We start from the raw sequence: 14,210 nt of genomic DNA, 5'->3' as shown, positions 1-14,210 counted from the left end.
TGTGCAGATTTGCACTGCACTGTTTTGAAGTCTAGGTCTTGAGTGGCAACCCCGAAAAGGGGATTTCACCTCCTGACAACCACAGTTTAAACTTTCCCCCTCTTGAATCCAAAATGAGGGGTTCTTACCCAAAACCAAACACTGATTTTTTAGAACAAATAAAACCATTTTTGCAGAGTCAGAATGGGCTACTGGAATATTTCTCCAGAAAAATACAGTGGTTTTGAAAGTGTTTCCCCACATGTTTCTTCAGAGTATTACAACTGTTTTGGAAACCTTACCTTCTTCCTCTATACAAAATGAATCATGAGATTCAAAAACTCAGATCAACTCCCCAGGGATTTCTAACAAACCTGTAAAATCCTCAGATACACATTTAATTTTCTTAATTTCCAAATAGACCTCCATTTGACAATATTTCTTTCTTTATCACTCTAACAATACTAGAGATAGTTGTCCAAAGAATTAGGCATGCCTAAACAAACAGTATTTATTTATTTATGAATCAATATGTAAAATACTGGGTCCCTCTAATGGCGCAGTGGGTTGAACAGCTGAGCTGCTGAATTTGCTGACTGAAAGGTTGATGGTTCGAATCTGAGGAGCGGAGTGAGCTCCCGCTGCTGGCCCCAGCTTCTGCCAAAGTGGCGGTTCGAAAACATGCAAATTTCAGTAGATCAATAGGTACCACTTCTGTGGGAAGGTAACGGCGCTCTATGCAGTCATGGGAAACCTGTACCTTTACTATGTAAAATACTATGCTCTGAGTCCCTTTGGGGAGAGAGGGTGGAATATAAATAAAGTTTTATTAGATTTTTATTATTATTTTCATTACCAATTCAAATCTTATTAGCATATAAATGAAGTCTGGATTTAAACATCACTGTACATTTGCTCACATTGAAACTTCCTTGCTACATGACCTATGGGGTGTCTAAGGACAACGTCGGCTCTGGCTTAGAATGGAGATGAGCACCACCCCTCTAGACTTAAATGTCAAGGGGAAACCTGTACCTTTACTATGTAAAATACTAACAAGTTGACTTAAAAGCAAAGCTTCATAGAAGCTCGTAGTTACTGTTTAACATTCTTTGTATTTTACTTTTCAGTAAATCTTCTCAAATCACGCCTTCTCTCCCATCTACATCTCTTCAGTTCCTTTTAGAAACAGTAATACAAAGTGTACCGTCTTCTCCAGAAGCATTTGTGCCATGGATTCAAATAAGGGCCCCATTACATTTATTTCCCATTCCAACTCTTTCAAGCCAGTCACATGTTGGGTTAACATTTTTCACCAAACTACCTGCAAAATGTATTCACATGTATAAATATGTGAGAGGAAGCCACAGGGAGGAGGGAGCAAGCTTGTTTTCTGCTTCCTTGGAGACTAGGACAATGGCTTCAAACTGCAAGAGAGGAGATTCCATCTGAACATTAGGAAGAACTTCCTGACTGTGAGAGCCGTTCAGCAGTGGAACTCTCTGCCCCGGAATGTGGTGGAGGCTCCTTCTTTGGAAGCTTTTAAGCAGAGGCTGGATGGCCATTTGTCAGGGGTGATTTGAATGCAATATTCCTGCTTCTTGGCAGGGGGTTGCACTGGATGGCCCAAGAGGTCTCTTCCAACTCTTGATTCTATGATTCTATGATTCTATGAAATCACAGGGCTTTATTGGCTGCATAATATTTTAGAATAGTTAATATGCCCAAATGCTCAATATGCCCAAATGTGAATACTAGTGGAGTTTGGGGGAAATAGAACTTGACATTTGGGAGTTGTAATTTCTGGGATTTATAGTTCACCTATAATCAAAGAGCATTCTGAACCCCACCAATGATAGAATTGGGCAAAACTTCCCACCCAGATCCCCCATGATCAACAGAAATACTGTGTTTTCTTATGGTCTTTGGCGACCCCTCTAACACCCCCTCGTGACCCCCAGGGGTCTCCCAGGCTGAGAAATGCACTATAGCATGGTTAACACAGTGCTAAGCATGTTAGACTGGGACTTAGGAAATCCAATTCAAGTATCTACTAAGATATGAGTTCAATATTGGAGACAAAATAAGCAGATAAGAAAGAAATTTGCTGGCTGATCTATCTCACAGGGCTGATACAAATAATAAAACAGGGCAGAAGAGAACTATAGATACCATGCCTTGGGTTCTTGGGAGGAAAAGTGGGATATAAATGTAACTGATAAACAGGAATAATAAATATAAATAAGCAGGAATAAATCTTGTGGTCACAGCTAATAGAGGTTGGTACAAAAACCAATAAAAGCTAATAAAAAGGTTAAAATAATAAGGACACAAATAAAATCACAAAAGAATCCAAAGTTATTTCTCATAAGTATTACAGAATTTAGCTACCTTTTCAATAATACTGACAGACCCATTCTTTTAACAGAGATTTAACAAAGTCTCATTGGATCTTCTGCGAAGAGTGCCTACTAATGGAGAAATCAATTACTTTGTTGGTACAAATTGCAGCATAAAAGAAATGGCCAGCACTTTGTTTCTCTAATTCTATAAGAACAAATTCATTTTTGAGTAAACGCTTATTGAATCAGCTGGTTAATGTGCAGAAGCCAGGCCATTAAATCAAGAAAGCACAAATGCTCTCCTGTATTTGGAAACAGTTACATGGGTGGCACTATGGAGCTATGACAATTCCGTAATTTAAAAGACAACCTGAATAACCAAGCAGAGTTTTTAGATAGTTTTAGCTATCTATTAGCCAGTGAGTAGGAGGAATGCTGCATTTTGTAAGCCGCCTTGAGTCCCCTTTGGGGTCGAGAAGAGCGGGGTAGAAATTAATAATAATAATAATAATAATAATAATAAGAAGAAGAAGAAGAAGAAGAAGAAGTAATTACCTCTGTTTTTCTAACCATACTAAGCTATCATGTTTTACTGATCGCTCCACTACCAAGGCCTGGAACTAGAGATTATATAGCTTGAGAATGGGACTTAGTGAGCCATGCAGAAAAGTTGTCCTTATTCAATATTTTTTCATGCTGCAGACCATGGACAAGGTTTTTTAACTGTTGGCAGAGCCAGGTGCAAAACTGAGACTCTAAAGCAGTGGTCCTCAAACTAAGGCCCGAGGGCTGGATACAGCCCCCCAAGGTCATTTACCCGGCCCTCGCTCAGGGTCAGTCTAAGGCTGAAACGACTTGAAAGCACACAACAACAATAACAACAACAATCCTATCTCATCAGCCAAAAGCAGGCCCACACTTCCCATTGAAATACTAATAATTTTATATTTGTTAAAATTGTACTTCATTTCAATTATTGTATTGCTTTTATTTTATTTTATTGCACTACAAATAAGATATGTGCAGTGTGCATAGGATTTCATTCATGTTTTTTTTTCAAATGATAATCCGGCCCTCCAACAGTTTGAGGACTGTGACCTGGCCCTCTGTTTAAAAAGTTTGAGGACCCCCGATCTAAAGTATGCACTGCACTCCATGAGACACACATTTGGATGATGCCCAATAACACTGTTGGAAGCATAGACTTACAGTTCCATTTGCACAGACAGCTATGTGCCTAAAGGGAAGAGTAAAGGTAGAGATAGGCCATTAAGGTTCTAGGATACACCTTCCTTGTCTTATAAAATCTATTGCTTCATTGAACAGAGGCAGATATTTTTAGCTCCAATTTTATTTCCTCCCACCTCCTCTCACTCTTGAGTCATTGCCATAACCACAGGTCTCATCCTCCTATATCTATAGGGCAGATATTTGCCTTAATGAATTCATCTATTCATCTAATAAATAATCTATTCATTATTATACTTACTAAAATCTGATAACCCTAACAGTGATATACCATTAGATACCACCTCTCTGTCTTGGAGTGTAGGGGATGCTCCTTCTTTGGAGGGTTTTAAACAGAGGCTGGACAGCCATATGTCGAGAGTGCTTTGATTGTGCTTTTCCTGCATGGCAGGGGGTTGGTCTAGATCAGACACAGGCAAATTTCAGCCCTCCAAGTAGGCTGTTAGGAACTGTGGAAACTGAAATCTTCTAACCAGCCCTACCATGTATCTGGAGATGCACATATGTGGGTTGGCTGAATATCCCACAAATATAACCACCATATTTTAAAAAGTCATGCTTCTAAGTACAAGCTTCTAAGTATGTGAAAAAAGCAATAAATCCAATATTTTGAAAATATATTAATAAAAGGTTTTCATGAGATATGTTGTGTTTCCATATGACAATGTATGTATGCGTCCCTATCTCTTTTACAATGTTCGTTGAATTTCCGGTTTGTTAGTAAAACTGAATTATTTAGTCAAAAAATCTTCCATGTCTAAACAATGTGCCACCAACATGAAATGTCTGGAAAGCTCTGTGTTAAACATATGCATTTTATCTACAAAGAGGAAGGATGTATGTAAGTATGTATGTATGGAAACATCTTGATGCATTGCACCACGTTTTCAGGAAACGATACAGAGTGTGTTTGTGAGGTGCTACCAAATATGTATTCTGATTGATTTAAAGAAGGCTTGTGAAACACACCTGCATGATGGATAAAGGTTTCAGTATGCATATTCAGCCATTAAATATAGATTGAAATATTAAACTTTAGCCTATGCAAAGGGAAACTGGTGAAAATTCATAAAATTATCTTATTTTCCCATAAATCCCCTGCCCTGTAGGGGAAAAATGGTTGGTTGGAGATAACATGACAAAAGTATTTAGGCACAACAATGCACACCAGATTTGGATACAAGGGATCACAATGCTTTCTACACTTGTAATTATTATTTTAAGCACAAACAACTATACTTACTCACCTAAAAATAAAGGTGTTGTTGCATCGTTAGTCAGCTCATTAGGGTCAGCTCCAGATTCCAGGAGAAGAGCTGCACACTCCAAGCTCCCCCGTCTTGCCGAAAGATGTAATGAACTAGTGCCTTCAAACGTTTTTGACCTTATGTAGTTATCAGAAGGTGCTAAATAGAACAACAGAAGAGGAAACATTGTTTAAAATATATGTGTTTATTTAAGTTCTTACTTTTTGGTTATTACTGGCTAGTTATTATAAGTTTATACTGATATTGATTTATTGATGGTGTTGATTGATTGATTTGTTGTTTGTCTGTGTTATTATGGCAATGAATGTTTGCTTCTTATAATGGAAACTGCCCTGAGTCCCCTTGGGGAGATAGGGCAGGTTACAAATAAATAAATTATTATTATTATTATTATTATTATTATTAAATAAATCCCTTGCCTTAAAAAGTGTCATAAGCCTGCTTTTCACTAACTCCAGAGAGATTTCTAACATTGTAGTATGGCGTTACAGGGAAATGTATAATTTCCCTCTGAAAACAACTTCACTAGATACTGGTTTGTTTCTGACACAACTCAACTTAGTGATCAAGACCTATGGATTCAAACTATCTGAAAGTCTTAAGATCTTTGGGAGAGGGCTTTCTCTTAGTCCCACCATCATCACAGGAATATTTGGTCAGGACACAGTAGGCAACCTTCTTGAGAGCTTCTCCAAATTTAGGAATTCATTCCCAAGGGAAGTTCTCTTTCTGCCACCAAATGAAGACCTTTCTGTTTATTCAGACATTTGAGTGTCAACAGTCTGTAGCAGAAAGTTAAAAACAGAAATACCTTTGTCCACCAGACAGTAACTTTACTTGTATCATTATTCTTATTCTTATTATTCACCTTTTAATTGCCTTTTCAAAACAGTTTTAATATGAATGTTTCTTTGAGAATTTTTTTTTAAAAAAAACTTTTGAACCATCAATTCTATTAACTCATATTATCAGTTGCCTTGTGTCCTGACATTAGGAAAAAGTATTATCTGAATAGAAAATTAAATGCTTTGCAAAAATTCCAAGTTACTGGTCACTTTTCACATTTACAAAGAGAATGAAGGTGGAGGAAAACAGCGTTTATGTGAAAACAAAATCGTTTTCCAATAGCTGGCACCACATTTCTGGAAACTAAAAAAGCTGCATGCTTGTAGAGAGAATGGGTAGAGGAAGAGAAAACCTTGGAGAAAGTCTTAGGACAGCGGTTCTCAAACTGTGCTCCAGGGAGCCCTTGGGGCTCCGTGGATGATAATGAAGGGCTCCGCAGCACCATGCTGCTTCTTGTCACCTCCTCTTTCCTCCTCTTGCAGGAAATGCAGGAAAATTAAAGTTTTGAGCTGCTGGAAACAGCAGCAGCATCCTCCCAGGGCATAGACCAGTGGTTCTCAACCTGGGGTCCCCAGATGTTTTTGGCCTACAACTCCCAGAAATCCCAGCCAGTTTACCAGCTGTTAGGATCCCTGGGAGTTGTAGGCCAAAAACATCTGGGGACCCCAGGTTGAGAACCACTGGCATAGACTCTTTCTTCCCCACCAGCCAGACCCTTTTCCATGCCTCCCTCAGATTTCTATTATTCTTATTCCAACAAAGGCTTGGAAGACCATCTGTTGGGGGTGTTTTGCGATTTTCCTGCATGGGAAAAGACCAGATAGCCTCTGGGGTTTCTACTATTATAATTATTTTATTATTATTATTATTATTATTATTATTATTATTATTACAAAAGCTGGGTACCCATATGTTGGGGGTGCTTTGATTGCAATTTTCCTGCATGGCAGAAGGGGGTTGGACTGGATGGCCTCTGCGGTTTCAGCTATTATGGTTATTATTATTATTATATTATTATTATTATTACTACTACTACTACTACAAAGGCTGGGTGGCCATCTGTTGGGGGTGCTTTGATTGTACTCTTCCTGCGTGGTAGAAAAGAGTTGGGCTGCATGGCCCCTTGGATCTTCCACTGAAATACTGTTAAGTTATTTCTGGTTAAAATTATTCTTCATTTTAAATATTGTATTGTTCTTACTTTATTTCCTTTTTTTCTTTTTCTTTTTCACTGTGTGAATCAGTTCACAAAAGCTCTCCATCCATCTGCCACTGGCCCAGTCCATGCCTGATAAATATACATTATATATAATATAATATATGATAAAATATATAAACATTTCTTGGGAATCCACAAGAAACTTTGATGGCTTCAAAAAGGGCTCCACTGCTGAAAAGGTTTGAGAACCCCTGCCTTAGAGAAACCCTTCTGCAAGTTGATGTCCTCCTTACATGTTTACTACAGCTCCCACCATTCTCAGCCTAGCATGGCCAACAGGAAAAGGAAAATGTTTTCATACTAGATTTTCCTCCTCTTTAAGGCAAAACTGCAGCGTCTTTGGCCCTCCAGATGTTTTGGATTTCATTTCCCAGCAGCCCTTTACAGCATGCCTAGTGGCAAGGGATTCTATGTGTTGAAATCCAAAATGTGTGGAAAGCAAAGTTTTCCTCCTGCTGCTTTAAGACTGTTCAGAAGACACTGTCTACATATACTTGTGGGGATAGAGCTGGGAGCAGCTACAATGGATTGTTCCTCTTCAGACTTCTGTAAAGAGATTGCCTTTTTATACTTTCTCTATATAGGAGCTAACAGCTCATCTAGCCTTGGAACACAATTCTTATGAACTCTAGTCGAAATTGCTAATAGTATTATGGGAGCTGCCATCAAAACTACCTGGAGGGCACCAGGCTGCCTATTTCTGTTCTTGCTACAGAGTGGTCATGGGCAGAAGCATTTCATAAATGAAAGATTTAACTGTGTAATTTGGATCTTAGCGAACGGTTTAAACTTCACAGAAGGCTGTAATGCATTTTTACTGACAGAGACTTTGTCCACCAAACAGTAAGTCAGTTTGCATATGAACTCAAACCATGCCACGGGGTTATACATTCACTAGAGCTCCTTGACTCCTCTCCCCCTTTCACCTCTTCCTTTCATACATTCTAACTTCCTCCTACATTTCCTGCTTCTGGATAAAGTCTGTTAGTGGGATATTTAAACCAGAGAATTCCAGATGGATAGCAGAGCATCTTAGCTCTTACAACATCCCCGTCAACACAGTATTGAAATTCTGTATTTTAGTGTATGAATCCTACAATCCCATTTACATCTGCATGGATTTAGAACTCGACTATTGATTCAACAGGCTGTTGGGATCAGTAAGAGGATTCAGGCTTCAGAGGCCAAAGAACTTCTAGACACTTTTACTCTTTTAAGGAAAAATCATCTCCTATTTCAATCCATCACAAGGCAAGGTGAGCACTGTTCATTTCTAAAGAACATACTTCAGAAGGTTTTTGTTATTGTTTATTCGTTCAGTTGCTTCCGACTCCTTGTGACCTCATGGACCAGCCCATGCCAGCGCTCTCTGTCAGCCATGACCATCCCCAGTTCCTTCAAAGTCAAGCCAGTCACTTCAAGGATAACATCCATCCATTTTGCCCCTGGTCGGCCCCTCTTACTTTTTTCTTCCATTTCCCCAGCTTCATTGTCTTCTCCGAGCTTTCCTATCTTTTCATTATGTGGCCAAAGTACTTTACCTTTGCCTCTAATATCATTCCCTCCAGTGAGCAGTCTGGCATTATTTCCTGGAGTGTGGACTGGTTTGATCTTCTCGTGGTCCAAGGCACTCTCGGAATTTTCCTCCAACACCACAGTTCAAAAGCACCTATCTTCCTTCGCTCAGCCTTCCTTATGGTCCAGCTCGCACATCCATACGTCACGATGAGAAATGCCATTGCTTTAACTATGCGGATCTTTGTCACCAGTGTGATGTCTCTACTCTTAACTCTTCTATTGAGATTGGTCATTGCTCTCTTTCCTGACTGTAGTCTGTGTTAGCAGTAATCTTCGCACCTAGAAATACAAAGTCTACCACTGCCTCCATGTTTTCTCCCTCTATTTGCAGGTTATCAATCAGTCTGGTTGCCATCATCTTGGGTTTTTTATGTTTAACTGCAACCCAGCTTTTGTGCTTTCTTCTTCCACCTTGGTTGCAAGGCTCCCCAGCACTTTCTTGCTTTCAGCCATCAAAGTAGTATCATCTGCAAATCTAAGGTTGCTAATGTTTCTTTCAGCAATTTTAACTCCAGCCTTGGATTCATCAATTTCCACACGTCGCATGATGTGTTCTGCAAACAAGTTGAATATGTGACAGTATACAGCCCTGCTGTATTCCTTTCCAAGTCTTCCGTGGTCTGTTCTTACTGTTGTTACTTGGTCATTATACAAATTCCTCAGGAGACAGAGAAGGGGTCTTGGGATCCCATCTCACCAAGAACTTGCCACAGTTTATTATGATTCACACAGTCAAAGGCTTTCGAATAGAAACAGATGGGGTTTTTTTCTTTCTGAAACTCCCTACCTTCCTCGATTATCTAACTGATATTGGCAATTTGGTCTCTCATTTCTCTGCCTTTTCTAAACCCAGTTTGTACATCTGGCAGCTCTCTATCCATGTATTCCATGTACTCCTGGTCTACACTTCAGAAGATAGTGCCAACTAAATTGTAAACTAGGAGTAGGGAACCTTAGATCCTCTGTTCTCATCTGGCTCTCTCAGGTTGTATACATGGCCATGCCTTCTTCTCAATGGCATCATTGTTTGGGAGTCTCCCAGTTGTGCAGTTTTTTCCTCTAAAGTTTTTCCCATTCTAAGGCTCAAGTACTAGCTCTAAAAGATTTAATAACTTGGTATTTTGACCCTCACCTTTTTTGCATTTCAGCTTCACCCATCAATAAATTAAAGACTCCAATATCTTCTCTGAAAATGGACCTGACTTTTGGGATGAAAGAGATGCCACATCCTTGTTGACAATCCTGAATTTTCTGGGGCCTTTCATACTCCAGTACTAGAGTCTCTGGAAACAGAAACTTGCCTTCCTTACTTTATTTTCCCCCCATTTTATCTCACCTGCACAGATTAAATGCTTCAGGCATTTGCTTGTGTTATGAAAGGCTGCCTCATGGATTGGCATCCAACCTCGGTTATCGGGAACATCAATACTATATCCTTGTCTGATGAGCTTCTTCAAACATTTGACATCACCTTCTCTAGCTGCAAGGCCAACAGCAGAGCATCTGTCAGAATAGGCCTCTGTAAAATCCATTTTTTAGAAATCTAACAAAAAGGAAAAGAGAAGGAGGAAAAATATAAACACATATCCCTCAAAGGTATTGGAGATCAGGAAGTCAACAACATTCATTATCTCGGCAAACATTACACTCCACTGGAGTACAAATCCACTCAGTCAAACTTATCTGATGGAGCCTCTATTATAAATTAATCTGAAGGAAGTCCTCTCAAATATGTGTAATGAAGATACTGCTTTATATCTCACTGACATTTGAAGTCTTAACTTCAAACTGCTTTGATGTCTGAAAACTATCGCTGATAGGCCATGCCCTAGATGAAAAAGATGTGAAATTCTACAATTATCCTTCACTGATCCAAGTCTCCAACCTCTAATAAATTAAAATGTTTGAAGAATTAACAGATTGATCTAGCCACATTTTGTTAGAAGGCCCACTTAATTTCAATGTGATTCCTTTCAAGTATGCTGAGGCTATTTACCTGGCAGTAAACTCAAAATGATTTACTTCTAAGAAGATATATACAGCCTTATGCGGACAAGGCTGGTGACGGAATATCTCAGTTTCATATACAGAGCTATATCGAGGCACTGACTTGTTCAGATAGAAAACAAAATAACAGGCAATAAATATTTATGTCAGATCATCTTATTATATAACACTAGTACCCCATGGGCACAGGGGAAGGATGAGCCGCATCTCACCCTGATTCAGAGAAGGACATGCTGGTGATATATGAGTAAGACTGAGACATGTTTACCATTATTATACAATCATGGAGTTAGAATACACAACAAGGACCAGTCAATCCAACTCCCTGCCAAATAGTAACACACAGTCAAAGCACTTTCAACACATATCATTCCAACGTCATTATTTCCTATAACATTTGTGCTTGGATTACATTTAATGTTACAGTGTGTTTGTGTATATGTCTTCAAGTTGGCTGTCAAGTTATGGCGACCCCATGAATTTCATAGGGTTTTCTTAGGCAAAGAATACCTAAGAGGCAGCTTTGGGCATTCCTTCATTCCTCTGAAATACAGCCTACAGCACCTGGTATTCACTGGCAGGCTCCCATCCAAATAGAAACTGCGGCAGACCATGCTTAGCTTCTAAAACCAATATTATAATATTATATTATATTAATATTATATTAATATTATAATATTATAATCTTCTTAGCTTCTAATTCAATATTATAATTATAATTATATATTTAATTACATGTAATATTACTAATAATATTACAATATAATGGTATAGTGCAATATAGTAATATATACTGATATTGTACTTTGCTAATAATATAATATATTGTATGAAAATATATATTGTAAGCCGCTCTGAGTCCCCTTCGGGGTGAGAAGGGCGGCATATAAGCGCCGTAAATAAATAAATAAATAAATAAAACCATAGAGGATCTGGTGCCTTTAATACCTCCAGCATGAGTTGCAAGTAAACATTTCTGATCTTCTGAAGATGCCAGCCACAGATGCAGCTGAAATGTCAGGAGAAAATGCTGCTAGAACATGGCCACACAGCCCAGAAACCACACAACAGCCCAGAAATTTACAATTTAATAGGGTTGTTGTAGGTTTTTCCGGGCTATATGGCCATGTTCTGGAGGCAATTTTTCTCCTGACGTTTCGCCTGCATCTATGGCAAGCATCCTCAGAGGTAATGAGGCCATAGATGCAGGCGAAACGTCAGGAGAAAAATTGCCTCCAGAACATGGCCATATAGCCCGGAAAAACCTACAACAACCCATGGATTCCGGTCATGAAAGTCTTCGACAATACAATTTAATAGCTGAAGAATTCATACTGTGAAATTGGAAATTATTCAGTCGTCATATCGGTTGCAAAGCCAGTATGATGCAGTGGTTTAAAGACCAGGATCCAAATCCCCTTTCAACCTTGTCCAAGGTTCACCCATTGAGTGAACTTTGGGGAAGTCATGCTGTCTCAGCCTAAAGGGAACTAATGACAAACTCATCTGAAGAAATCTTTCCAGCAAAGGTAGAGAACTTCTTCAAATACTGGAGTTCCAATAGTGTTAAAGATAAATGGCTACTTCTCTTTCAAAACTAAAAGCAGGACCTTTCAGCAGCCTTCACATCATAGTACTGTATAAACAAAAGAGCATTTGAAAAGACACTTCCAAAAAAAGAGGAAGGAGAGGTGGGCAAATTCATTGCAGTTTGCTACCATTCTAATTGCTGTGGCCCCTTCCAATGGCATCCTGGGATTTGTAGGATTATGAAGGATTTTATGCTATGGGAGTTCTGAATTCCAACCAAATTACAAATCACACTGGGACCATCTTTACTTGTTTGCGCCAGAGTCTTTGCAGTTCAATCTTTAAATCCTCATATCATGTCAGCTTTTCCAATTGCTTCTCATCAATTCTGCTGTCACCTGGGATTGCAATCTCAATGATCCATACTTTGTTTTTCTCAGTATTGTGCTTCAAAACTCAGTCTGAATTCAGAAGTCCCAGAGTAATTTGACACGTTCATTTTCTGTAACTTTTTCAGGCTTGTGAGCCCATCAGTTCTTTGTCACAGGTAGATGGTATTTGTGGCACATAATGTTGTTGTTGTTTGATACATAACAAGTACACAGCCAACAAGGTCACTATGCTGGCTTTTATATTGGATCACACATCAGACACTTCCCAAGTGTCTAGGGGCCCTTCCAGGAGGGCCCTATATCCCAAGATCTGCTCCCAGGTTTTCTGTTTACCCCAGATTATCTGGCAGTGAGGACTCATATAATCCAGTTTAAAGTAGGGTGGCCTTTTACAGCTTACAGATGGTCAGCACCAATTGTTTATAAGTGCAAGCTAAGGTCTTTAGGCACTGCACCCTGTGTGCCAGTCACCACTGGGACCACCTTTACTTCTTCTTCTTCTTCTTCTTCTTCTTATTATTATTATTATTATTATTATTATTATTGGATACATAACAAGATTAGTACATAGCAAACAAGATCACTATGCTGACTTTTGTATTTGATCACACATCAGACACTTCCCAAGAGTCTAGGACTGTGTGATGTATCAGCGAATAATGCATGCAGATCTGAGGAGAGTGACCTTATTATTATTAATTGAAACACAACAAGATTTGTACACAGCAAACAAGATCACTATGTTGGCTGTTGTATTGGATCACACGTCTGACATTTCCCAAGTGTCTAGGACTGTGTGATGCATTGGAGAATAATTCGTGCAGATCTGAGTAGGGTGGTCTTTTGTAGCTGGCTCCACTGGCCGCTGATCCAGTTCCGAGCACAATTCAAAGTGCTGGTTTTGACCTACAAAACCCTATACGGTTCCGGCCCAGCGTATCTGTCCGAACGCATCTCCTTCTACGTCCCGCCTCGGAATTTAAGATCTTCTGGGGGGGGGGGGGCTGCTCTCGGCCCCACCTCTATCACAAGTGAGGTTGGTGGGGACGAGGAGCAGGGCCTTCTCGGTGGTGGCCCCTCACCTATGGAATTCACTCCCTGTGGAAATTAGGTCATCGACATCCCTCCTCTCCTTTAGAAGGAAATTAAAAACATGGATTTGGGACCAGGCTTTCGGGTAATCTGGCAGATGGACAAAGGACAAACAACGACTAGAATCAATGGATTTGACAATGTGGAATTGAATTTACGGACTCTGAGCTGCCAAACATTGAGCACTAGATTGGTTTTATGGATTGTAACATATAATGGATTGTTTTAACTGTTTTAATTACAGTTGATATATGTTTTTTATCTTATTGTTGTGTTGGCATCGAATTGTGCCTTTTGTAAGCCGCCCTGAGTTCCCCCTCGGGGGTTGAGAAGGGCGGGGTAGAAATGCGAGAAATAAATAAATAATAAGTTCTTGTGGGTTTTTTCGGGCTATAGGGTCATGTTCCAGAGGCATTTCTCCTGACGTTTTGCCTGCATCTATGGCAAGCATCCTCAGAGGTAGTGAGGTCTGTTGGAAGTAGGAAAATGGGTTTATATATCTGTGGAATGGCTGGGGTGGGGCAAGGAGCTCTTCCCTGCTGGAGCTAGGTGTGAATGTTTCAACTGATCACCTTCATTAGCATTTGAAAGCCTGGCTGAGCCTGGGAAAATCCCCTGTTGAGAGGTGTTAAGGTGTGCCTGGTTGTTTCCTCTCTGTTGTTTTGCTGTTGTAATTTTAGAGTTTTTTAATACTGGTAGCCAGATTTTG

The 14,210-nt window shown here is 39.5% G+C and overlaps 1 protein-coding gene across 7 annotated transcripts in view; it reads right to left on the bottom strand.

Moving 5' to 3' along the window:
- The window catches only part of ASB3 (ankyrin repeat and SOCS box containing 3), a 65,092-nt gene that overhangs the window by 20,900 nt on the left and 29,982 nt on the right, over positions 1-14,210 (bottom strand). For 5 of the 7 annotated variants that reach the window (XM_060754551.2, XM_060754552.2, XM_060754555.2 and 2 more), the window contains exon 3: positions 4,817-4,975. In XM_060754551.2, the coding sequence (XP_060610534.2) occupies positions 4,817-4,975 (159 nt within the window). Of the gene's footprint in view, positions 1-4,816; positions 4,976-9,816; positions 10,024-14,210 lie in introns of all 7 variants that reach the window. The other 2 variants (XM_060754550.2, XM_067462967.1) reach the window with 1 other exon arrangement.

The sequence above is a fragment of the Anolis sagrei genome, chromosome 1, assembly GCF_037176765.1.
Source record: "Anolis sagrei isolate rAnoSag1 chromosome 1, rAnoSag1.mat, whole genome shotgun sequence".
NCBI lineage: Eukaryota > Metazoa > Chordata > Lepidosauria > Squamata > Dactyloidae > Anolis > Anolis sagrei.
The sequence above is the reverse complement of the archived record's forward strand: the minus strand, read 5'-3'. Positions and strand labels throughout refer to the sequence as shown.